Genomic DNA, 24,491 nt, shown 5'->3' with positions numbered 1-24,491 from the left:
ACAATATTTGTATTGTGGTGTGAGTTTAAAAGAGCGTTGATTTCGCGCTCTTTTTTCCTCTGAAGAAGCTACCTTGTGTGAGTAGCGAAAACGCTGTCTCTTTGTACACAATAAATTTGCGTTAAGGTTATACTGGTCAAGGTTCTTTTTTGGCTTTAAGTCTTCGTTTCGCTTGTTTGTGGATCTTTTTCTAACTTTCCACAAAGATAGAGTATCCCTCAGGACCAGTCCCTCCTTTCTGCCCAAAATTGCTTCCGAATCTAACATCAACCAGTCTATTAATTTACCAGTCTTCTTTCCCAATTACAAGAATAAAGGTGAATACAAGTTGCACTCTTTAGATGTACATAGGCAACTACGATTCTGTTTTCACAGGACAGCTGGTCATAGGGAATCAGACCAACTGTTTGTATCCTTTGCTAAATCTAGTTTGGGGAAACCTGTTTCAAAAGTCACATTGTCCAGATGGATTTCCCGGTGTATTCTTCTGGCATATGAGAGTTCTGGCCGGCCTGCACCTCAAGGAGTCCATGCCTATACTACTCGGTCTATTTCTACCTTTGCTGCTTTTCGTTCTAGAGTATCTTTGGATGACATTTGTTAGGCAGTCACGTGGGCTTCATCTCATACCTTTATAAACCACTATAAGTTAGATTTGGTCTCCAGAGGGAGAGCATCCTTTGGCTCTGCATTGCTCCGGAACATCCCTCCATGAAGACCTCCCAAGATTCAGGTAGTTGGGCACTCTGTCCCATAGGTTGATGCACAAATGAAGTTAACTACTTCAGATTAAGAAGTTATGTACTCATCATAACGTTCCATCTGAGTAGGTAAACTTCATTTGTCAGCTACCGTCCCTCCCTCCGTCCCCCTGACCTACTTGGATGTTCATGGTATTCCTGCTTTCATGGCAGATTGTATCCAGGTTAGACTATGGAGGTGATTTTTTTTGATATCGCAGGTCTTGCTTTTAGGCAAACTCCATCTGAGGTCAGGAAGGGATGGCAGGGGATTATGGGTAGGGGGAGGAGCTTGGAGCTCGGATCTTAGCTGTTGGAAACTGCTGGCTTGGATCCGATATGGATCCGATAACCCATAGGTTGCTGACAAATGGAGTTTACCTACTCAGATGGAACATTATGGCAAATACATAACTTCTTATTCAAGGTTCACTCTTCTGCATTTGCGGTCTTTTTTTTTACAGCAAGTTGGCAGTCGGCTTTTCAAGTACCAGGATTTCAGTGTGGAGCTGAGCACCACATATTAATTTACCATGATTTAAGTATATCGCTGTTTCATGTAGTAAAAGCCAGGACAAAAGGACTTTGATTGTTTGCTGATGACTACAGCCCACATTGAATCCCCAAAGTGACTTGGCCGTCCTGCCGAAAGGGTTATCCCAAATAAATAACTGGTACCAGAATCATGAATTGAAACTAAATGCCAAAAAATTCATAATTGTATCCTTTGGGAACTCCTCTTGCTCATGGATATAACATATTGCCCATACTTTGAGTTGACCCTCTTGTTAGGGATTTGGGAAGTTATGTGAACAGTGACCTAACATTCGAGCAACATGTGTCCAAAGTCTTTCCATGGTGCACAACTTATAAACAAAAGGGTTGTATTTAGCTCTAGAGATGTCATTGTCATCCTTTACTCAGCCCTCGTTAGGCCAGTCATTAATTAAAATGCCTCTTTGGCATGTGTCTGACTAGTCAAAGCAAGAATTAGAATGCCCACAGAGATACCTTATTAAAAGAATGCAAGGACTAAACAATTTGTCCTACATGAACTGATTCAAGCCCGTCACTATACTTGGTATCCTACAGAAAGCTGAGGGGAGACATGTGTCTGGCATACAAGGCATCCTCTGACCCAGTGCTGAAGGATGTAGTACACATCAGTAAGTCAAATGGCATCAGAGGATACTGCTGCTCTGGAATAGACTCCCCAGCCACGTAAAACAAAGCTCATCCAAGCTCAACTTGGATCTATGGATAAGAAACAGAAAATGTATTTCAAGACTGTCCCTTTTTACTGCTAATGAGCAGAGGCAGCTCCTAAATGCTTTATCCCATTATTGGGTCTCCTCGAATTATCTATGGTATGATCCCAGTTATTCTCTGTAGGAGTAATAGTAATCATCGACCACAGGATGGGTGAAACCAACCTAACACCAGATGGGACAGGTTAAATTAAGCAGCAAAAACAGAAACTGGCTATGCTTGAAATGGCCAGCAAGGGCAGCTAACCTAATACTTTCCTATGAGCCTATATTTTCACCAGATTCTACATTTTCCCTGCATGCAGTTTTAGTTTGGTGTGACTTGTCACATTATTTCCTTTTGAAATCTGTCATAATGTGACCATTATAATGAGGTGTGACCTCCTGAACTGTTATTCATGGAAGAATGCGAAGCACATACATGACTGACAGAAAATATGACTTCTGTACCTGGTCAATGTGAGAGCTGGAGGAGCCATATCTACAAATATGAAGTTTAAAACCTTTACAGAAGTGAGTAATGTTACCTTTTTTCTTGCTGCAGCAAGAAAAAGAACATGTATATTTCTCTAAGTAAAAGCATGCCGCTTAGAAAAAAATCGAGGAAAATCAGTGAAAAAATGTGCTGACACTTTAAAAGATGAAAGGAAACACTAATTCTGGATATCCCCAGAGGCGGGGAGGAGGCTAAAAGAAAAAGAAATGTAAATTGATATTATATTGTGTTTAAACACTATTTATTGTAAGATGATGCAGGGAAAGGGATAATTTTGCAGCATGGAAGAACAGTATGTTCTGCTTGATTTATAAAACAGCTAAGCACTTTTGCCCACCATATATCAAGGCTCCATTAGAGTTGTTAAAAACACAGTACAAAATGCCTTAAGTTACTAAAGTCATTATCACCAACCATACAAAATACAGAATTAATTAAACAATCAACTGTCAATCAATAAAACGGTCAATAAAAACAATCAGTACAACAGTCCATCCCCACAACACAGATATTTAGAGTTTCTTTAAAAAATTCCCTCTAAAAAATACAAACTAAATACACATGTGAATACAAAAAAAAAAATGTTTAGACTGTTCCTGCTCAGATTTTAAGAATGTCAGTAATAGAGTAGTCATTGATACTGGTCTACTTGGAGCATCCAACCTCAATTGCCATAGTAACTGGATACTCCAAATAGACCAGGTATCAATGACCACTATTCTATCTGGCATTCTTAAAATTTAAGCAGTAGTAGTCTAAACATTTTTTTTGCATTTATATACATATTTAGTTTCTATATTTAGAGGGGATTTTTAAAAACTCTAAATATCTGTGTTGTGGGGGTGGATTGTTGTACTGATTGTTTTTATTGATTATTTTGTTGATTGACAGTTGATTGTTTATTTTGTATGGTTGGTGATAATGATTTTGGTTACTTAAGGCATTTTGTACTGTGTTTTTAACAACTCTGATTAAGCCTTGACATATGGTGGGCGAAAGCGCTTAGTTGCTTTATAAATCAAGCAAAACATACCATTCTTCCATGCTGTAATTTTTTTTATTGTTTGATGTTTTATTACTGTTTCTATAAAGTGAAAATTTTGTTTCAGCTGAAAACGTTGAGTCTAAATGATTTAATATGCCTTTATTTCTGCTCTTCAGATTTCCTATATAGCACTCTAAATTTTAGCTGCGTACTTTGGGACACTTTGCTGAGACAGAATAATTTAATATGCTTTTAACTTTATTCTGTGTATTTTTCTTAAAGCTCTCTGTCTTAGTTGTGTGATTTTAAAAGAGGTAAATATTTACATTAAATCAGTAGTTCTATTCATAACAGGTAAAATACATTGATCTTCTAATTTTTAATGTTTGTATTGTGAAATTAATCACATTTATATTACAGCTGTATAAGCACTTTATATAAGAAAGAGTGCATAGTTATGTTTTTCCCATTCTTTATGTTTATATATGTACTTAAAAAGTGCTTTAACTTCCTGAAACTAAGATTTACTGCAATGGAAGAATATAGTAGGTGTCTGTCCTGGATACTGTTATGCAGGGAACATCACCATACCCAAAAATAAGGAAATGTATATGCCTAAAGATCATTTTACAGATATCAAGCTTTTCTCATTGTAAAGTAATTTTCCTTTCCAGTATATCATAGCCCCATTTTAAAGTGTGATTTAAGACAAAAAGGCCAGATGGCTTTCTTAGTTTAATAGCTTATGCACAAGAGTACTAATGAAAACTTAACCTGTGTCCTCATATATACAGCCTAGCACATTAACCATTATATTGTCCAACCTGATTTTACCTCATCTTTTTGTTTTAATGTGGTTGACACTTCAGAATAAACAAAAGTTATTGTCTGTAAGTCAGAAAGCTGATTTTTATGACATACATTTTGCAAAATCAGCACTTAAAACTGACTCCTTCTTTTATTTAGTGTTTTGTCAGGACTGTTTCAACTAAGCTCAGATCTCTTTGGCATAAAAATCGTGCCTGCAGATGGTGCTGCTGAGGTGTGGGACCCTGCAGTGAGATTCTTCAACATTTATGATGAAAAAGGTACGGTATACACGTCAAGGATTTAGCATACAATATGGCAAAAATCTATGTATCTCATTGATCTTATAGTGGAGTAAAATTAAGATATAAAACATCTAGTTGTGGGACACTGAAGAATGATTACAATTTAGGATCTTTATTTCATAATAATGGGAAGAGTATTTGTTGAGGCCTAACCATGTCATGTACTGTGCTGTATATTCTTGCAGAGCAAAAGGTAGATTTGTGCATATAGTCATCTATGTATTGTATTTGGTCATTTCTAAGGTCATTGATCTTAATGTGTTGTATTATGGCACAGTAGAAGTCAGTACCCTGATTGGTATTGTATTGGCCAGAGCTGTGGTATGGAATCTCACTGTGATACCTGGATTCAGGTCTTCATAATTTAATACAGATCTTTTACTATTTGCCAGAATACCATCTCTGAAATATAAAGTACAGCCACTGTTTTTATTTATGTACTAGTCATTATTTTCTCATGTTTAAAAAGTTACAGGTTCATGCCTAGTTTAATTTGGGGTTTTGCAGGAAGCAAGTGTACAGTTTCTGGTTTAAAATGTGTTTCTTCTTTCAAGAAGGACTCTTATTGTTTGTTAATGTTTTAATTTGTGCTACTGGAAATTGCATTTACACAGTTTCTGCACCGGTTATCTCCCTTTCTTTTGTGTTTCAGAGTTGTTTCCTGTTTGCAGAGGTATTTGCTGGGGAATTTCACTTTTGGGGATCAAATTATCCTTAAAAGTTTTGAAGTGTTTTGTTTGTTTTGTGGATAACAGTGGTGGTAGATCACAATAAATTGAAGAAACCAAATTCGCAGATGAGATAGCTCTTTTTTTGCTTGTATCAGGAGAAAAATTCCCCAATTATGGAGTGCATTCTGTAATTAAAATCTTCATCATAAACCACTTTTTCCAATATTTACATGGGTTGGAGCGTCACACCAACATTGCTAAATGTGACCAAAGCACCTAGAGCCAGTGTTTACACTTCTGAGTGGCTAGCATCGTATAATCAATGGACCTTAAATTGTAGAGCATATTTTCTCCAGGAGTACTTGTTTCAGAAAAGAGTGTACTTCTAGTCTCAATCTACCATATTGTTAGCCAGCTTTTCCTATGACCTCTTGTATAAGAAAAATAAGAAAAGAATAAGTACTCAGGAGTACTGAGGGAGAAGAAAAAGTTAGGAGGCTAACGGCTCAGCATCTGATAGTCATTATGCTTAAAAATGCCTGTGTCGGTGAATTGCCTTCTCAAGGTGTTCCTGTACACAGTGTCTTTTGTTGCCAAAGCCACTGATGTGACCCCTCTGGACTTCAGCACACTCTTGGATGGGAGCATATCCTTGAAGGCCAAAACTAATTTCCTGCTAATCAGTCCTGAGGCCTTCCTGTGACCCTTGAGTACTGATGTGTATATCATTATCAGATAGGGAAGGGCAGCACCCTCATGCTCTTGGTTTACCAAGATATTGGAAGCCTTCTTCCTTTTTTCCATTGTCAAGTAGCCATGGCCAGTCTAGATTGAAAAAAGTGCCTGCCTCCACATCCCCGTAGCCAGAGTACATATACGATTCCTTAGGTTTTCCACTACCAGTTCACCTCCTTGCCTTTTGGCTTGCCTACTACACCCAGGAGCTTTACAAAGGACTCCAGTAATGGCATTTTGCAGTATAAAAGGATGTTTATATTTACCCACAGTGGGACCATTTTCTTATTCAGACAATATCCATGGAAAGGGTCTAGAAGGCTTTAGAATTTATACTGAATTGCTTAAAGTGCTTGGGACTGTCTCTAATTCTTCCAAAGTAACACTTTTTACCCTCAAGAAAATCATTTTTTGAGGCACTGCTAGAAACGGTGCAGCAAAAAGAGCCTTCTTTCCCTCAGACACGGTTCTCCTTCAGGACAGTTTCTGAACAAAACCAGATCTCAACAAGAGTGTTCTTCAGGATCTTGAGCTATATAGCCTCTTGCATTCTGATGCTTCCCCTGACACAATTGCAGTTGAAAAAATTACAGTGCTGCACAAAAAAATACAAAGCAATCTTGGTAATGGATGTAGACCATAAAGACTCCCAATATAAGTAGTAAAATCTCTTTTTTATTAAAAAAAAACACAAAGGAATGAGCGCTTTCCTCCAGATTAACTGGACTTCATCAGATTCATTAAAACAATGATACATTGCCTTTTTATAGCCACAGGAACTCAACACATAAACCAGGAAATGATCCAACAATAACAAAAGTACTACATCAATTAACTAAAAAGCTTAGTTTTTTTAAAAAAAGTTGTACGACTAAAAATGTACACAGTGATAAAATGTCTGTTAAAAATGTAAATATCAAAATTCTGAATATATATAAATAATCCTAAAATTCAGGTTTATAAATATTTATAACTAAAAAGACTTTTTACTATATATAAAAATATGTTATGTGAGACTAACGTATTTACTTTTGTGCCTCAACATACAAAACTATCAAAAAAATATGTATTAAAATTAATAATCCATAAAATATATATATTTGTAGTCAGTTTAAGGGCAAACATGTCAAGCCCTAGACTTTAAAATGAGTATTAGAGATACGTGGTTATTAATTCCTGGGGGGTTGCTAGCATTTAACTTAAGTTGCCAAATTACTTCTTTTTCTTCGAGTAGAAGCTTAACATTACCACCCCTAGGGTTAAAATGCACCTTATCAATAGTGACAAACCTAAAAGTGTGACATGTATTCTGTTGGATGTGCCTATATAAACATTATTAGAGTTCTCTTTTTTTTATATCATAAATATGTTCATATATTCTGTTCTTCAAAAATCTGTCTGTTTCTCCGACATAGTATGCCGGACAGGTGGAGCACATAGCCAAATACACCACGCTCTTAGTATTGCAGTTCCCTGACAGGAAAGTCACCTTACTTCTACTGATGTTTTCCAAATACTTGACATTTTCTTCGTAAATGTACACACACTGGTTACAAGTCCCACACTGGCGAGTTCCTTTAAAATCCTTGGTTTCCTATCAGAACTATAATTCTTTGACTGAAATTTAATATTGTCACATATCTTGTAAACAAAACCAGGATTGTGTAGTAGTTATATATATATCCACATCACTCCTTAAAATATTCCAATTCTTGGATATCACATCTTTAATAATAGGTGAAAAAGGGCTATATTTTAACACCATAGTGCTAGTAAAATTAACTTTATTTGTATTCTCCACTTCCTGGATAAGCTCTACTCCTACAATACCCCCCATTGCGATATGTACTCAATAGTTTCATTAACTAATTTATGGGGGTAACCTCTTTCCAGGAACATATTGCCTACCAATCTAAGTTCCTCCACCACGTCAGCATAGTTGGAAGTCACTCTGGCTGCCCTTATACATTGTTCTTTTAAAATACTTTTTTTCTGCGAAAAGGAATGGCAGCTACTAAATTCGAATAAGAATTGCTAAACGTGGGTTTGCGATATATATTTAAAACCATGGGGTGTGTGTGAAATGTAAGTATCTTAGAAGGACAACCCAAGGTTATCATATGTGTAAGTGAACTTGAAGTAGGGGCAAACATTATTCAAATAAGAAACAACATTTTCTATTTCGTCCGTATCTCCCTTCCACAAAATAAAAACGTTGTCCAGAAAACATACATAAAGTTTAAAATGACCCTTGTAGACGCTGTTAAACATGTCTGTTTTCCCATTCATTAAGGACAAGGTTTGCAAATATGGAGGCACAAGAAGCCCCCATAGCCACACCCTTAATTTGCTTAAAATGTTCGCCCTCAAAATAAATAAAATTATTCTCTAAAACTATAATCATCAATTCAAGTACCATAAGGATTCTGTGATTGTCTAAGTTAGAATACCATATCATAGATTCTTGGAATAATTCTAGTCCTTCTTCTTTAGCTGTAGAATTAAATAAATCTACCACATTGATACTAACGAATTTCAATTCACTATCCCAAAGTTCATGTTTTAACCTAACCAAAAAATCCCATGAGTTGATGAGTAAATGGATAATATTCTTTTACACGTGCTTCAACCAATTGACTATGACGACTCCAATAGGGTAAGTTTTAGATTTGCTTCTAGACACAATGCGTCGAAATGGTGGGTGTATAAAATCCTCATGAACTTTGGGTACTCCAAAAATGGTAGCTAGTACTGGAAACTTGACTTTAACAAAATTATATGTCTCAATTGATATTCTTTGGTCCATCAAATATTCTTCGAGCCATGAGTCAGTGCATAGATATATAGACTCATAAACTTCAGAATTGTTTAAAATGTCATACATCTTGTGGATGTAATTCATCTGGTCAAAAAGCACAATACTCCCACCCTTATCAGGTTTCATAACTCTGGTTGTTTTATCACTACTAAGTTTTCGAAATAATTCCCATTCAGATTTACTAAGGTTAAAATCACTTCTCTTTTTGCCTGACATATCAGCATGAGTCTTATATACATCTTCCAAGATTAACCTTTCAAGAGTAAAAAGAATAGGCTGTAAAGGGGGTTATAAGTGCTTTTTTTTTCTTTAAAATAGAAATGCCATTGTCTTGGTCATTGTCCTTAAAAGATGCTGCTAAGTTAAGCTTTCTAATAAATAGCTTAACCTCTAAAAGTGTGTCAATTAAATCAAAATTAATAGTGGGCACAAATTTCATCCCCTTTAGGAACAAAGAAAAATGTTCCGTAGTCACCTCATGGTCTGTGTAAACGTTTTTACAGACATAAATAACTTCATTCACTTTATCTATCTCCAGTGGTTGTTCGATGGGTGGGTGCCAGTGGTGTATCTCTTGGTCCCATGTTTGTCTCCTCTGTCCTGAATCCCAGTGGTTTTCCCTGTGCCTCCATGAATTCTGTTCTTGGCCTTTCCAAAATTGTTTTCCAGACTTAAATTTATTTTTGCCTCTGTTGTACCTTGTGTGTACTTTCATAGGCTTTATTGTTATCTTGTATATAGTCTTTATGGGTGTTGTATGCATAGCTAGTGTATATCTGCTTAGGCTTTTTCCAGATGTATGCAATCTTGTCTCTGTATTGTTTGGTGTCTCTAAATATAAAATCTAATATAAAATGACAGTGCTACCCAAGAAATAGGGTACACCAGCATGCTCGGTCCATGCACTACTCCATTCCGCTGTTGCCTCAGAAAAGAGTGCTCTTGGTAGATAGACCAAGTGTACCTTAATCTAGGGGTATCTCTCAAGCTTATCAGAAATCTCAGACAGTCACCACTGATTCTTCATGTTTCGCTAGGGAAACCCATGTGGGAAATTTGAGGATCCAGAGGACTTTGAACATGCCTTTCAGTAGGAGACACATCAGTGTAAGTGAGATGATGGTGTCATTCTTGCCATTAAGACATTCAGGCTCATTTGGAAATTGGGACCTTGTACATTCAAGAAATCATTGTAATAGTAATTTTGTACATTAACCAACAGGAGGGTACTTATTTGCTCCTGTGCAGGCTAACATTGTAAACATGAAAGATCAGCCATGAATTAGGTTTGAAACTCAGGGAAATTTACATCTCATACCAAAAGAATAAATTGACAGACCAGTTGTACAGAGCAGAACTGGATACCACTTGTGGAAGCTCAACAGGGATGCACTTTTGGACATAGTTTACAAGTTAGGTGTAACAGAAATATATTATTTTGCATCTCAAGAGAACAGACAGCTGAGAAAATACTGCATCAGGATACCAACTGTGGAGGTTTGGGCATCAGTTGCAGTCTCCATAAAGTGGAAAGCTCTGTTTCTATATGCCTTTCCTCTAATACCCCTGATTTCTCAGGATGTTAAAGAGGATGGGTCAAAAATGTTAGTTGTAGCTCCACTCTGACCAAGTTATCATTGGTTTTTCCTCCTGCACAGCCTAGTAAAGGCAGAATTGGTTCTTATGCGTGAGTATTGAATCTCTTAAATCAGATGAAGAGATGTTCATGCTTGAGAACATAAAGCTGAAAATGTGGATAATTTAACACTCATCAGATTTAGACCCATGTTTTCTGAGGATATCTTGTGCATCTTGAGGGAGGCCAGAAAATTTAATACAAGGAACTTGTACCTGTCTGTTGGGCCTTAGCAGAGACAAGATCCCAAATTTTGCATACTTGTCACTCTTTCCCATGTATATGTCATCATTATCATCATCATAAACCTCTTCTTCCCATTTCCAATAGAGTCGGGGTGTTGCATCAGCTGCTGCCACTTCTCTCAATTCAGAACCTCCATCTTAACTTCCTCAAAAGTCTTGACCACCTGCCTCAGGCTTTTTTTTACACAATCTAGCCATCTCTTGGCTGGATGTTCTTGTCCCTTCTTGCCTTCTTCCTGTCACTCCCTAATCTGCTTTACTAGATTGGGACTTCCAAGATGGCTGCACACTGATAAGCAGCTTAATTTCAGCTTTCCCTGTGTGAAAACAGAAACTGAGAAAAAGGAGTTCCATTGAAACTGTTATTTTGGTAAAATTCAGTTAGTGGCTATTAGGTACACTGCATGGATGCAGCAAAGAAGAAATTTGAAGAATCTGAAAGAAAATCAACCAGAAAAGATGATGAGAAGACACTGTCTGGGAAGGATCCTGCAGCTGTTCAGGAAAAAGCACTTCAAGCTTCAGCTTTGGTTCAAGAGTTGTACAGGAAAAAAATCTACTCAGAGGTGATTAAAATAAATGAACACTGAAGGAATATATCAACTTAAATAATAAAAGATAGATATGGATCAGTGTGGGTTTGTGAAGGGGAGGCAGACATTTGACAACATTAATAAAACAATGGTCCGAAGAGAAGCAGAATGGAAGAAAATACTGCCATTATTTGTGGGTCTTGATGCAGAGAAAACATTCAACAGAATAAGCTGGGATTTTATGAGTAAGGCAGAGGAAGCATTTGCCTTCCCTGGTACAATAATAAGCTCAACAAGGAAGATATATTAAGGATAGGAGGCAAGAATGAATGTGTGAGGTTTCCTCTCGGGTAAGTTGATTTGAGCAGAGGAACCAGGCAGGGGTGTCCTCTTCCCCTTTGTTATTAGCTTTATATTTAGACCCTTTGTCAAGGAAAATAAGTGACACAGAAATTCAAGGATATAACTGAAATGATAATCAAGAATAGTTATCTTGTTTGTTTGCAGTTGATATTATTTTGTGCTTGATAAATCCAGAAAAGAACATCTCATTGTTGTGGAACATTTTGAAGCAGTTTCAAGTCTTTTCAGGATATAAAACTAATTAAGATAAAACAAAGGATATAGCTGTAAATTATGTACTGACTCATGACTTTGTTCAGAAACACCCATATTTATGGGGACATGATAGGATGGAGTTGACACTGCCAGCCCAAGTGTCAGGAATTTTGTAAATAATTCTGTCATTTGTGAATGTTGATATGATTTATAAGAACTCTGTTATGTACTGAGCTTCAAGAATGTAACCACAGCATACCCTGCTGGAACATAGAAGATTAACTTACAAAACTTCAAGAAAATAAGTTGAAATTAAGTGCTTTATGACGTGCTATAAAAGTTAGTTTCAATGCAGCAAGAAGACAGGATTTCTAGACCTAGATGTTTTTTTCTGTTGTCTTGGAGAGAAGTAATTACTAAGTTTAAAATGGAAAGTGTTTTTATTGCTTTATGACTTCCACATTCTGCAAACTTGTGAGAGATATGTACTTCTCGCACAGAGGTGTTAAAATTCTCTTCATGTCTATTAGCCTGGGAACTGAAGGCAGGTGACAAAGAATGATGTCATCCAAGCTGACCCAGCAGTAATGTTTGATGGTAATTTAAGAACTCTCTCAGAGAGAGACTGTGTGCATTTTGTATTTTGTATTTTGTCTTGGACCTAGCAGGCATATCCACTCATCATCATCTGCACTTGCCTTGCTAATAGTATGTAACTAGGGAAAAGTAATTTATTTTAGATGTAGATAGGACTATAGTAAAGATTAGATCTGATGTTGTAAATCTTCATTCATACCTTACTGATGGGTATCTGTTCTGTCCTCGGAACAGAATCTGTCATTATAACAAGCTTGCGGCAGCCAAAAAAAACCTCTCGAGGTAAGCTTACCCATATTGCCCCTCTCTCTTTCACCTCAAATTTTGTTTACCACGTATACTTCAAGACATGTCAAGCCAGCTCTCAAGCTAAGTCATTTAATAACTCTTATATTTCAAATCTGTCTCTTGGTTAGTTGTAGAATTTCTTTCCTGTTAGTCGTTTAGTGTTCGCTTGCCCTTTGAAGCTTTTTCATCCTTTATTTACTAAGTTTGTGGTATTCTTTCTACCATTGCTGATACAGGCCTCCCTTTACCTCTGAGGTAATTCCCAATACCATTGCTGGTATTTCTCCTCTCTTCTCTCCCCTCCCCTTTTCTTTATCCGTGGGATAGTTCTTGTTTTATCTTTGCTGTTAGACAAAAAGAAATAAGCTTCTTCTTTTTCATAGTGTATATTTTGCTGTGTGTGTTGTATATACTGTGATTGGAGTGTCTACTCTAAACTATGATGATGGCAGATAAAAAAGGAACAACGAGGTTCAAACAGTGCGATAAGTGCAGTAGAAAAATGCCAGATCCAGACAATCATTTATTTGGGGTTTATTGCCTCGGAGTACAGCACTTGAAAGTTGAACCTCCATGTGACATATATAAGAGCGTCAGCACCCATACTTTGACTGAGAGAAAAAATAAACTGATTCATAAGTGTCTTTTAAAAATTCCTTTCTCAGAGGCTATTTCTGAGATGGAGGGCTCACCCCTCCTAAAAAGGACCAAAAAAAAATGAAGCCACTCTTTTCCTTCATCTCCACACATTAAAAACTCTAAATTGGTTCGATCTTCAGAGCCAAAAGCAAAATTACCTAAATTGACACCAGAAATTTTGGCTCTGGGGCCTCAAACCCCTTCTACAGTACTGTCCTCGATACCATGACCTCAACCACCAACTTCGGTACCGTCCTCGTCTGTCCTCGATACCATGACCTCAACCACCAACTTTGGTACTGTCCTCGTCAGCACCAATGACTACTGTACTGTCTTCGGCACCAGTGTCACAAGCTTCCCCCACGGTACCTCTTGCCAGTATGGAACCATCCATAGCTACAGTACAGACCCTCCTTTCGGTATCAAAAATTGTTTTTCCAACTCTGGTCACTGTCCCCACCCCTGTACATCTTATTGGTCTTTTGACCACGGTGCCAAAAGGTGAGATAGTGCCACGGACCTGATACTGCCCGTCACTGGATCCCTTTTTTGGACAACAGTGCAGCCCCTTTTTAGAATGCCCTGATTCCCCATCAGGGATGTTGACCTGCTCCTCCAAGAGCCTTTCGGAGTTTGATGTAGTGAGACTTGTGGATCAGCTATTGACGGCCAGAGGTTTTTCAACTCCTTCCAAATCTTCCCTCCCACTAGGAGCCGAGGAATTTCTCCACAGACCTCGACATATGTTCCTCCTTGGAAGTATCAGAGCCCTCGATACTGACGCCTATCCCTGTACCGGCTTCTTCAGTTTCACTGGTAGACATTACCATGGCTCTGGATCTTACCCTATGGACATCGACTCACTCATAGCTTAGCCATCCTCGGGATTTTGACTGGGCTGTCTGCACCATGACCTGTAGTATGGCACCTGTTTTTTCTATGGTGCCATCTACTATGGTTCTAGTTGGCTTCACGGCACTGAATCCTCCTGTGGTTCCATCCCTGGGAGTGAGTTTGTCAGAGTGGGTTGTGACCCAGGTCCCGAGGTTGTCTTTCTCAGTTCTGGGCTCCCAATCCTCTTCAGGCAGGCCCACCTTCCAGGTGATGGAGAGGGCACTTGCCTCCAAAGGCTCGCAGCTGGTTCCTTCGGTGCCAAAGACCCATATATAGCTCTCCTGTGAACCACAGCTGACACAGTCCACTACCCTAAGACATCATGCATGGGAGCCTCAAGATACCCTTCCACAAGGTACCCACTCTTCGGAGTCCTCAGATATCCCCACAGGTATCACGTAAGAGATCATGCAAGAGGAAGCATATGGATTCCCCCGAGGAATCCCTTACCGAAGATAGACTACAATGAAGGGGAAGGGTCCCTACAGTCACCCCCCTGAGGATGTCTCCTTTGTAGGCATACAGGAAATTTTAAAGCAATGGGGAGACTGGATGTCCACCAACCCTTCCTCTGAGGAGTCTGTATTCTTGCAGGCTTTCTGTGCTCAACCATGTGCTTCCTGGGTGTCCCTGCCTGCAGATGAGCTAGTTCAGCTCATCGTGCAGCATGCTTGGAGGAATCCTGACACCGTTGAACCTATCCCCCGGAGACTAGACAAAATTCTTTCTCCCCCAGAGGACAACCCAAACTGGTCTAAAGGCCTACCAGTAGATGCTTTGGTGGTTGTGGCAGCCACTAAGAAACCAAGGAGAACCCTACTCTCCATCCCCCTAACAGGGAGTCTCAGTTGATGGACAGGTTAGGGAAGTGGGTGTATTCTTCATCAGTCTTTGCCATTCGGTCCTTGATTTACTTGGCACACTTTACCTGGCTTCAGAGAAACCTAATCTTGGAACTCCAGAACCTTGGCAGGGGTAGTTTCTGATGAGGTATGAGATGAAGTTGCCTCACAGCTTGTCACCCTGGAATCTATATCTAACTCGTCCATGAGGTTGATTTTGCACACTACTGAAGGGGAGGCTAGAGCAGCAGGTACAGGCATTGTCATCAGACGCCATGCCTGGATGCGCCTATGTGATTTTGCTGAACCCTTTAAATCTTCCTTTCTCAATGCACCGTGGAGCCCTCTTCTCTTTTTGGCCCCAAAGTTAGACACCTAAGCCAGGTGTGAAAAAGATGGTAAGACTCTGTCTGCCATGGGCATGCATTTTTCCACTCCCCAACGGCCCTATTCTAGGAATCAGAGGAGTGGAAAGATGTGGTACAAGAAATCCCAGGGTCCTTTCCGTGACACACATGGTGAGTTTACCCCCCAGAGCAGAGGGGGAACTCACCTGGAAGATGCCTCAACAGAGGCAGAGGTGTCCATATTATCAGGGATCCAGAAATTCTTTCTCTGGACAGCCCTATCAGCACTCCCGAAGAAATGCCAAATTGCTTACCTCTGGAACCATTCTGGGGATGTTTTTCTCTGCACCACCTCTACTGGCAAATGATAACCACAGATATTTGGGTGCAGACGATAATTACCAGATGTTATCACATACCCTTTACTCAAGGCCGCCAAGCCATATTCCCGACATTCCACCCAGTCAAAGGGAAGCAGCAGCTCTAGAAATACAAAAGCTATTCTTAAAATGAGTCATCCAAGCAGTCCCACCAGACCACATTGGATACGGATTTTACTCATGGTTCTTTTTAGTGCCAAAAAGACAGGGGACTGAAGGCCAATCCTGGTCCTCAGCATTCAAAACAAATTTGTCAGACAAAAAAAATTCCGGATGGTCACAGTTCAGTCTGTTCTACCATTTCTGGAGAAAGATGATCTTCAGGATGCATATTACCACATAAAATGGACAAATGCTCCAAAAGATTCCTCTGCTTCTGGCTGGGAGCCAATCACTACCAATTCCAAGCACTGCCCTTTGGTCTCTCCACAGTCCCCAGAGTGTTCACCAAAATCATGGCAGTTGTAACAGCTCACTTGAGACTGCAAGGATTCTGGGTGTTTTTGTATTTAGACTATTGGCTTCTTACCGCCCCCACCAAGCGTCTGCTGGTTACAACCTTACATTATACCCTAAAACTAGCAAAATCATTAGGGATCTCAGTAAACAAAGAAAAATGCAAGTTGACTCCTTCTCAAAAACTAGAATTCATAGGGGGAACTTTTGATACTTAATCCTGCCAAGTCTCCATCCCACTTCACAGGTTAGAAAGACTAAGGTTTCAGCTCCAGGTGATACTCTGTCAAGACAAAGTTCCAGCTCGAGCAGTCCTTCAAATAGTAAGATCTATGGCAGCATCGATTACAGTAGTCCCCCTGGCAAGACTGCACATGAGGCTTCTACAGTGGCTTTTAGTAACACAGTGGTCCCCCTTGACTCAACCAATGTCCTTTTAGATCCGCATAACAATTTGATGCAAGCAAGACTTAATTTGGTGGATGAAGCCAGAAAAATATCTATGGAATCATCCTTTCTCCCCTCTCAGCCCAAGGCTGTAGTGACCACGGACATTTCCCGGATGGGGTGGGGGTATTTCCAGGGAAAGATGGTCCAAGGCATTTGGTTATCCATGGAGGTCAACCTACATAGCAATGTCCTAGAACTGACGGCAGTTCTTCTGGCATTGCAGGCATTCCAATCTGCTCTTCCATCAGGGATAATTGCTATCCAGTCCGACAACACTGTGTCGAGAGGCCATGAAAATTTGGCAGTGGGTGATAGCTTCCAGTCGCTTTCTGACAGTGACGCACATTCCCAGGGATTCCAACTTAATTGCAGACAAACTGAGCAGATGCATTCTCCTGCCTCATGAATGGTCCCTCAAGTCTGTCATAGCGGAGAAGATCTTCAGTCACTGGGGCCAGCCTTGATGTGATCTATTTGCATCCCCCGCAAGCCACAAATGCAGCAGCTACTTTGCCCTAATTCGCTCTAGTACACGATTGACCCATGAGACTTCTTTATGCCTTTTTCCTCCCCTTCCTCTGATTCGCAATTTCTAAAGAAAGCCCTTCGGTTGAGAAGCAGAGTAATCCTCATTGCACCCTATTGGCCCTGACAAGTTTGTTTTTTTTTTCCTTTGGCCTTCGCTAGTGCACTAACCATGGATTCTGGATCCAACTCCAGACTTGCTGTCGCACCCACAAGGGTTGATACATCCAAACATATCGAGTCTCAAGCTGACAGTTTGGTTCCTCCACCTCCAGTAATTGCCAGGCAAAATAATCTGTCCTCCCCTGTACGTTCTTCTGGCTTCCTATAAACCATCCACCAGGAAACTTTATCTCAGCAAATGGAAAAGGTTCATAATTTGATCCAGAAAGAAGGGAATAGACCCCCTTTCAGCTTCGCTGTCTTCTGCACTGGACTATTTATTGAATCTACTCCATTAGGGAGCAGCAGCTTCAACTATTAGAGTTCACCTGGCTGCTGTCTCTAACTTCCACAATGGTTTCCAGAACTCGTCCTTAATTTCTCGCCATCTCTGTAAATTCTTGTTGAAACCACCCTTCAAAAAGCCACTAGAACCTTGGAATCTGACACTAGTTCTACAGTCTTTGACTTGTTCCCCTTTCGAACCAGCTGCCACTTGTGATATAAAATTTTTGTCCTGGAAAACCTTATTTTTGGTAGCTATAACCTCAGCAAGGTGAATATCTGAGTTGCAGGCCTTGTGCATAAAACGTCCTTACATGGTTTTCCATAAAGACAGAGTATCACTACGGACTAATCCCACCTTTTTACCCAAGGTTATTTCAGAGTTGACCATTAATCAAGCAACTGAACTGCCAGTCTTCTTTCCAAATGTTTCTAACAAAAGAGAATACTCCCTGCATTTACTTGATGTGCATAGACCATTGCGATTCTACTTGGACAGGACAAAATCACTACGAAAATCTGACCAGTTATTCGTATCTTTCTCAGGACCAAAATTGGGAAAATCCATTTTCAAAGTGACCCTTTCTAGAAGGTTGAGACATTGCATTTGCTTTATCTACAAAGTTCGTCTACCAAACCATATTCAACCAGGTCAATTGCGACATCTGTCACTTTTCTTGCAAGAGCTTCCATGCATGACATTTGTGCAGCAACAACATGGACTACCCCTCATACCTTTATCACTCATTATAAATTGGATTTGGTCTCCAGAGTGAGAGCCTCCTTTGGTTCAATGGTGCTCAGGAATATCCTTCCATAGAGCCTCTCAGGAAATAAAGTAGCTAGGGACTCTGTCCCATCAGTAAGGAATGAATGAAGATTAACATCAGATAAAGAAGTTGTGTTCTTATCACAATGTTCCATCTATCTTGTTGATCTTCATTCTTTCATTACATCCCACCCACCACCCCACTCCAAAAGACTCCTGGAGATCCAGATTCTGTCCTACCTTATGATAGGGAAGTTGCTCAGATAAAGCCTCTGCTTTCTCTGCTTTTCTTATGGGCAAACTCACTCTGAGGTGATAGAGAGAGGGGCACGATGGGTAAGCTTAGCTCAAGAGGTTTTTTTTTTTTTCTGGCTTGAGCTTGTTATAATGCCTGACTCTGTTCCAAGGACTGAACCAGTACCCATCAGTAATGAATGAAGTTCAACAACACAGATGGAATGTTATGGTAAAAACATAAATTCTTTTTTAGATGTTTTCTGTATTTATTTGAGACTGTCCTGCAATGTTTTTTAAATATTTTCTGTGATTTTGAACTCTGAAGTAACTGTTTGTTGACTGAGTATTGTCTTGTTCTTTTATTTATAATTAAATATATTTAAACCTATCTTTGTGGCTGATATTTAAGCTCTTAGTGTACTAGCTGTGGATATGCATATTTCGGTCTTGTTATGACCTCATCAGCACAGCACAAGCACCGTGTTTGAGTAAGCATTAGAAACACAGGCTGTTATACCCAGCTGATGTCCATTGTCATTATCATGCATATCCACAGCTAGTGGGGTTTGGCTTTATTGGCCTGAAATCATCCATTAAAATGACAAAACAAGTCATGGGCATTCAGAATCGCCAATTAGCTGAAACACCTGATGTTCATAAGGATCATTTGCATATATCCCATGTGCCTCTGATACAAGAGGTTTGGGAGGTCACTCAGTGGAAGTTCTACTTTGCTGGAGTTTTCATTTTGTTTTTACTGACTGTTTTTTCAGCGACCTTCTCACGCATTGTTTTAATCTGTGTAAGTGGGAAAAAATGTTTAAATGGTTTGTTTTCATTTGTATTAATGTGTGTGTGCCTGTGTCTTAAGTGATATTTTCATAAAGATGTTTAAATAAAAGAAAATCTGCTTTACCAGTCATTATCTGTCTTCCTGTACCTGTGACCGCAACACGATAGTCTGTTATTGACTTTCTCTCTTATTAGGTCTGTTTTCACTTCTGCACTGATGTCCTCATTATTTCATATCTCCCATAGTGTTTGTATGTATGTATTTATTTATTTATTTAGTTAACATTTGTTTACTGGAAAAATTAGACTGGACACAGGTCCTTTTTCAGCGGAGACCTGGGAGAAAGGCTCCATGAATAACAGTAAATTTTAATGAATGAATTACAGTAATAAGTAAAGTATAAATTAAACAAAATGTAGTATACATAAGAAAATAAAAATTTGTTACATCATGACAACAAAACCTAGGCTTTGAACTTAGCTAGTACTGTCTGTAAAGTATGACTTATGTCAATATATAAGGTTAAGACAGGCCTGTAGGAATTAAAGATTAAACACAGGGGAAGAAGTTGAATATAATTGGGGTATACTGAGCATTCAGGAGGGGTTAGCACAGGAACATAGCCACTTATTTTTTACATAAGCTTTAAGTGATGACCTAAAGTTGTTAGTGGACAAGATTGAGAGAATGGAGTTAGGAAGGGAGTTCCATGTATGAAATATATAGCTGGAAAATAAAGATTCTCCTGCAGTGTTGTTGGCCTTGGAGACTGTGAGTAAGTTCTTATTGTTAGAGCGAAGTGGTCTGCTGGAACTTTAAGGAAGGATGAGATTTTTGTTGTGCGGGGATTCTGGTTGGTTGTGTTATGATTTTGTGAGTTAGAGACAGTTGGTTGTAAAGAACTAGTCTAGTACAATGTTGTGTTCTGTATGAGTATATGGTCTGTATGTCGCTTATCTCTCTCTCTAACATAGATGACAAGCAGGTGGGGTATTTCGTTTAGATGCTTTTAATACACAGAAACAAATCAGGATGGATAGCAGCATCATAAAATGCAAACTAGTTAACAGACAGACCTTACATACATACATGCTTACATCTCAACAGCTTACTACAAAATGGCAGTCAGACTCGCACATGCTCAGTATTTATACACTTCTGCAAGCCCTTAGATAGCTTCCTAAAGGTACATACACACACATTGATGTACATCCTCCCTCTTAAAGAAGATTGCCCTTTGTAAAACAATATCAGATTTAGAGAGGCATTACTATAAACATTAGAAACAAAGCACAATGTTCATGTTCAGGTTGCTTCATATCTGCTACAGGGTTTAGAGATGCCACTATATCTCGTAACATAACAGTCTGGACCAAATTTAGCAACAGGGACAGTCTACAGTGCACAACTCTTATCAGGAACTTCTGGATTTGTCACAGGAACGAGAATGTCCTCTGGAATTTCCTCAAGAATTGGAACACTGGACAACTCTGAGGTAAAGAGTCTTTCTCACAGGCTATGTGCTGTGGTATAGGCTAGGACACCTGTCTCAAATGTTTCCTATTCCACCTAAAAACTGTTCCTTGTGATTCCACAATCTATGGTCTCTGCTCTGGGCGATTCCACAATGTATGGTCTCTGCTCTGGGCAGAAATTCTTCACAATACCCCAATCTGATCATAACCTTTGGATGTTTGCATCCTTACCTCTTCTCCTTGTAATGGATTGAGCAGTTTGCTTGTTTTATCATAGTAGGACTTCTGGGTTAAACGCTTCTTCAACAGATTGGTTTTCACTGACCTGTTCTTGACACATCGAACCAACAACTGACTACTGATTGGTAATGTGGTTCTGGTTTATCTCGAGAAAGTCTCTGAGCATGTAAACCAAGATGTTTATCACAAGGAACATTTCTGAGATTCAAGAAAACGTCACTATTATCTCGTTTTGATTTCCTCTAGTAATTGTTTTGCACTTTGAACTGCACGTTCTGCCAACCATTTGACTGTGGGTACTCAGGGCTACTCGTGGCCTGAGTAAAGTCCCATTCTTCAGCAAATCTTTTGAATTGTTGGCTTGTAAACTGCTCTTCATTTTCAGAAATAACTTTGTATGGACTACCATGGACTGCAAAATGGCACTTCATCTTAATGACAGCACTGGATGCTAGGTTAGGAAGTAGGTTAATCTCGAACCAATTGGCTTAAGAGTCTACTAACACCAAATAATGTTGACCATTGCATTTGAAAATGTCCATGGCTACTGTTGACCAAGGTAGTTCAGGAATCTGGTTTAGCTGAAGTGGTCCCGTCTGTTGATGTGGCTTTGTACTATTACACACTGAACAAGATAAAAGTGCTGTCTCAATGTCTTGTGACATAGAAGGCCAAAATACTAGTGCTCTCACCCTTTTGGTAGAATCAACTCCTGGGTGACCATGATGCAAGGTAGTAGTGTACTCTGGCTGCAAAGATTTTGAAACAATTACTTTTGGACCTTCATTATGATGCCTTTTTCAGACAAAATCTCATCTCTATATGGAAAATAAGGTTGCACTTCTTGAGGTAAATAAACTAGATTGCTTTGACGGCCATCCTTGATTGATAAACTGGTTGAGCCTTTGTAAAACTGGATCTGTGTCTGTGTGATCTGTCAACTCATCAGGAGATGTGGAAGAAATATTTCTCTCTTCCATGAATTCAAAATCAAGGTTCCCATTGTCATGCTGTTCTGTGGTGTTTCTGTGTGATCTGTATAATGTATCAGCAAGATAAAGAAGTTTGCCTTTCTTATAGACAAGATTGAAATTATACTTCTGCAATCTCAGCATCGTACATTGCAGTCTGGCTGGAGCTGAATGTATAGGCCTTCTTAGGACAGTGAATAGAGGTTGGTGGTCTATTTCAATCTGGATAGGTCTACCATAAACATAATCTTGGAACTTCGAACATGCAAACACAATTGCCAAAAACTGTTTTCTCTATCTGGACATACTGCATCTCAGTTTGGGTAAGAGTTCTTGATCATAGGAAACAGGCTGACCCTCTTGTAGAATGACTGCATCTAGACCAAAATTTGAAGCATCATAAGAAAGTGTAACTGGTTTATGAGCATCACAGTATCTGAGAGTTGGTGGACTTAGCAATTCAAATGATTTTTGGTGTTGCTCTAACCAAGACCAGGATATATCTTTACATGTCAGCTCTCTCTGAGTAGTGCTGATAGTTGTCTTAAGTCTGGAATAAACTTGCCTAGGGAGTTGACCATGCCAAGAAAACATTGCAGGGCTTGAACATTGTCTGGAGCTGGCATCGCGAGAATGGCTGTTTGCTTTGAAGGGTCTGGTCATAAGCCTGTACTCGTAAATAAATGACCAACATAATTAAGTTACTTGTAGCCTGAATTTGCATTTATGTGGATTGAGCTTAAGATTCACTTGAAGTGCCCTTTCTAGAACTTTTCTGAGGTTTCTGTCATGTTCAGCTTCACCATGACGCCCTAGTAGTATGTCATCTACTATAATACCACAAGGATACCCAAAAGAATTTGCTCCATTGCATGCTGAAAGATTTCACTTGCAGAATGTTTCCCAAATGTCATTCTCAAAAATCTGTACCTGCCAAACAGAGTACTGAATGTAGTAAGCAATGATAATATTTTGTCAAGCTGAATTTGCCAGAATGAACCCTTTGCATCTAAGACAGAATAAATAGTGGCATTTGAATTCAAGGCTGCAACTTCTTCGAATGTACGCATTGGATAATGATGTCTTTTTACCTCTTTGTTCAAATCTCATGGATCAGTACATATTCTGATGCCATCTGAGCTTTTCTTGTGAGCTACCACCATGGAAGATACCCATTTGGTTGGAATTTCAACTGGACAAATCACACCTTATTGCACCATTTTATCTAACTCAGCTTTAACTCTGTCCTGCATGGCTATTGGAACTTTTTGTGCTGGCCTGATAACTGGACTGACCTCTGGATCTAACTTCATGGAGTACACAACTGGAGGTTTGCCTAGTTTGTGTTCATAAAGATCAGCATAGGTGGAAAAAAATGTACTGGGTGAAACTGAAGTGGTGGTCTTTCAAGCTAACATGATGGACTTCCTTATTAAATGAAAGCAGTCACATTTTCAAACTATCTCTGAGCCCTAATAATGACTAGACATGGCTCTTGTTCACATAGAGTAATAAGTCGTAGTTTCTTCCACCAGAATAACATGAAAGCACTATAGACCTTGGGTTTGAATTTCTTCATCTCCATAAGCAACAAGCTTCGCACACCTTGCCAAATCAAGCCTTTCACCATGGCATACTCTATCAAATGTTTCTGCTGACATAACATTGCACTTGGAACCTGTGTCAACTTTGAGCTCTGTGGGTTTCCCATTTATCCAGACAGTACAAAATACTTCATTCTTTGCCCTTAAATCTACTGCATTGACTGTTCCATGAAGCACTGACACACCATCAACATAAAGAGTAGGGTTGCAGCTTTGTGATTAATCAACTTGTTTCTTAAAATACTCCCTTTTAATAAAAGAATGTGGGCCTTTTGATTTACAAAAACCTTTTGAAATGATTCCATTTATTGCATTTATGGCATTGCTGACCAAAAGCTAAACATTTTTCTCTTTTAGATTCATGACTTCCACCACAATTACGGCAGTTGGCAATGAAACTAGATTGGGGCCCATACTTTGAGTTTGCTGACTCGCTCGTATGCTTCACTAAGACTATGCAAACTCTGGAATTTGCTGGAAACTTCTGTGGTTTACCAGTGAGAGCTGTAGGGGTTACAGTTGCTGTCATGTGCTTGGGCTCATTTCTTTTAATCATGTGCTGCATACTGTCAACATGAGCTTTATCACTGTGCCTTGTAGAGCTGTTCTCATTTGTAAGCATATTTGTGTGCTTTTCTGTGAGCTCATATCTGACAAGTCTAAATGGCCTTATTCAAAGTTAAATCACGTCACAAAGCAAAATCTTTCTTACAGCATCATCTTTAATACCGCACACATAA

At 39.2% G+C, this 24,491-nt stretch overlaps 1 protein-coding gene across 2 annotated transcripts in view; it reads left to right on the top strand.

Moving 5' to 3' along the window:
- LOC122816758 (probable cytosolic oligopeptidase A) overlaps positions 1-24,491 on the top strand; it is a 907,285-nt gene that overhangs the window by 590,218 nt on the left and 292,576 nt on the right. For both annotated transcript variants that reach the window (XM_044089771.1, XM_044089769.1), the window contains one exon: positions 4,456-4,577. In XM_044089771.1, the coding sequence (XP_043945706.1) occupies positions 4,456-4,577 (122 nt within the window). The remainder of the gene's footprint in view (positions 1-4,455; positions 4,578-24,491) is intronic.

This window comes from Protopterus annectens, chromosome 12.part0 (genome assembly GCF_019279795.1).
Source record: "Protopterus annectens isolate FY-2018-M chromosome 12.part0, PAN1.0, whole genome shotgun sequence".
In the NCBI taxonomy this organism is placed as follows: domain Eukaryota; kingdom Metazoa; phylum Chordata; order Ceratodontiformes; family Protopteridae; genus Protopterus; species Protopterus annectens.
This window is presented reverse-complemented; position numbering and strand designations above follow the sequence as displayed.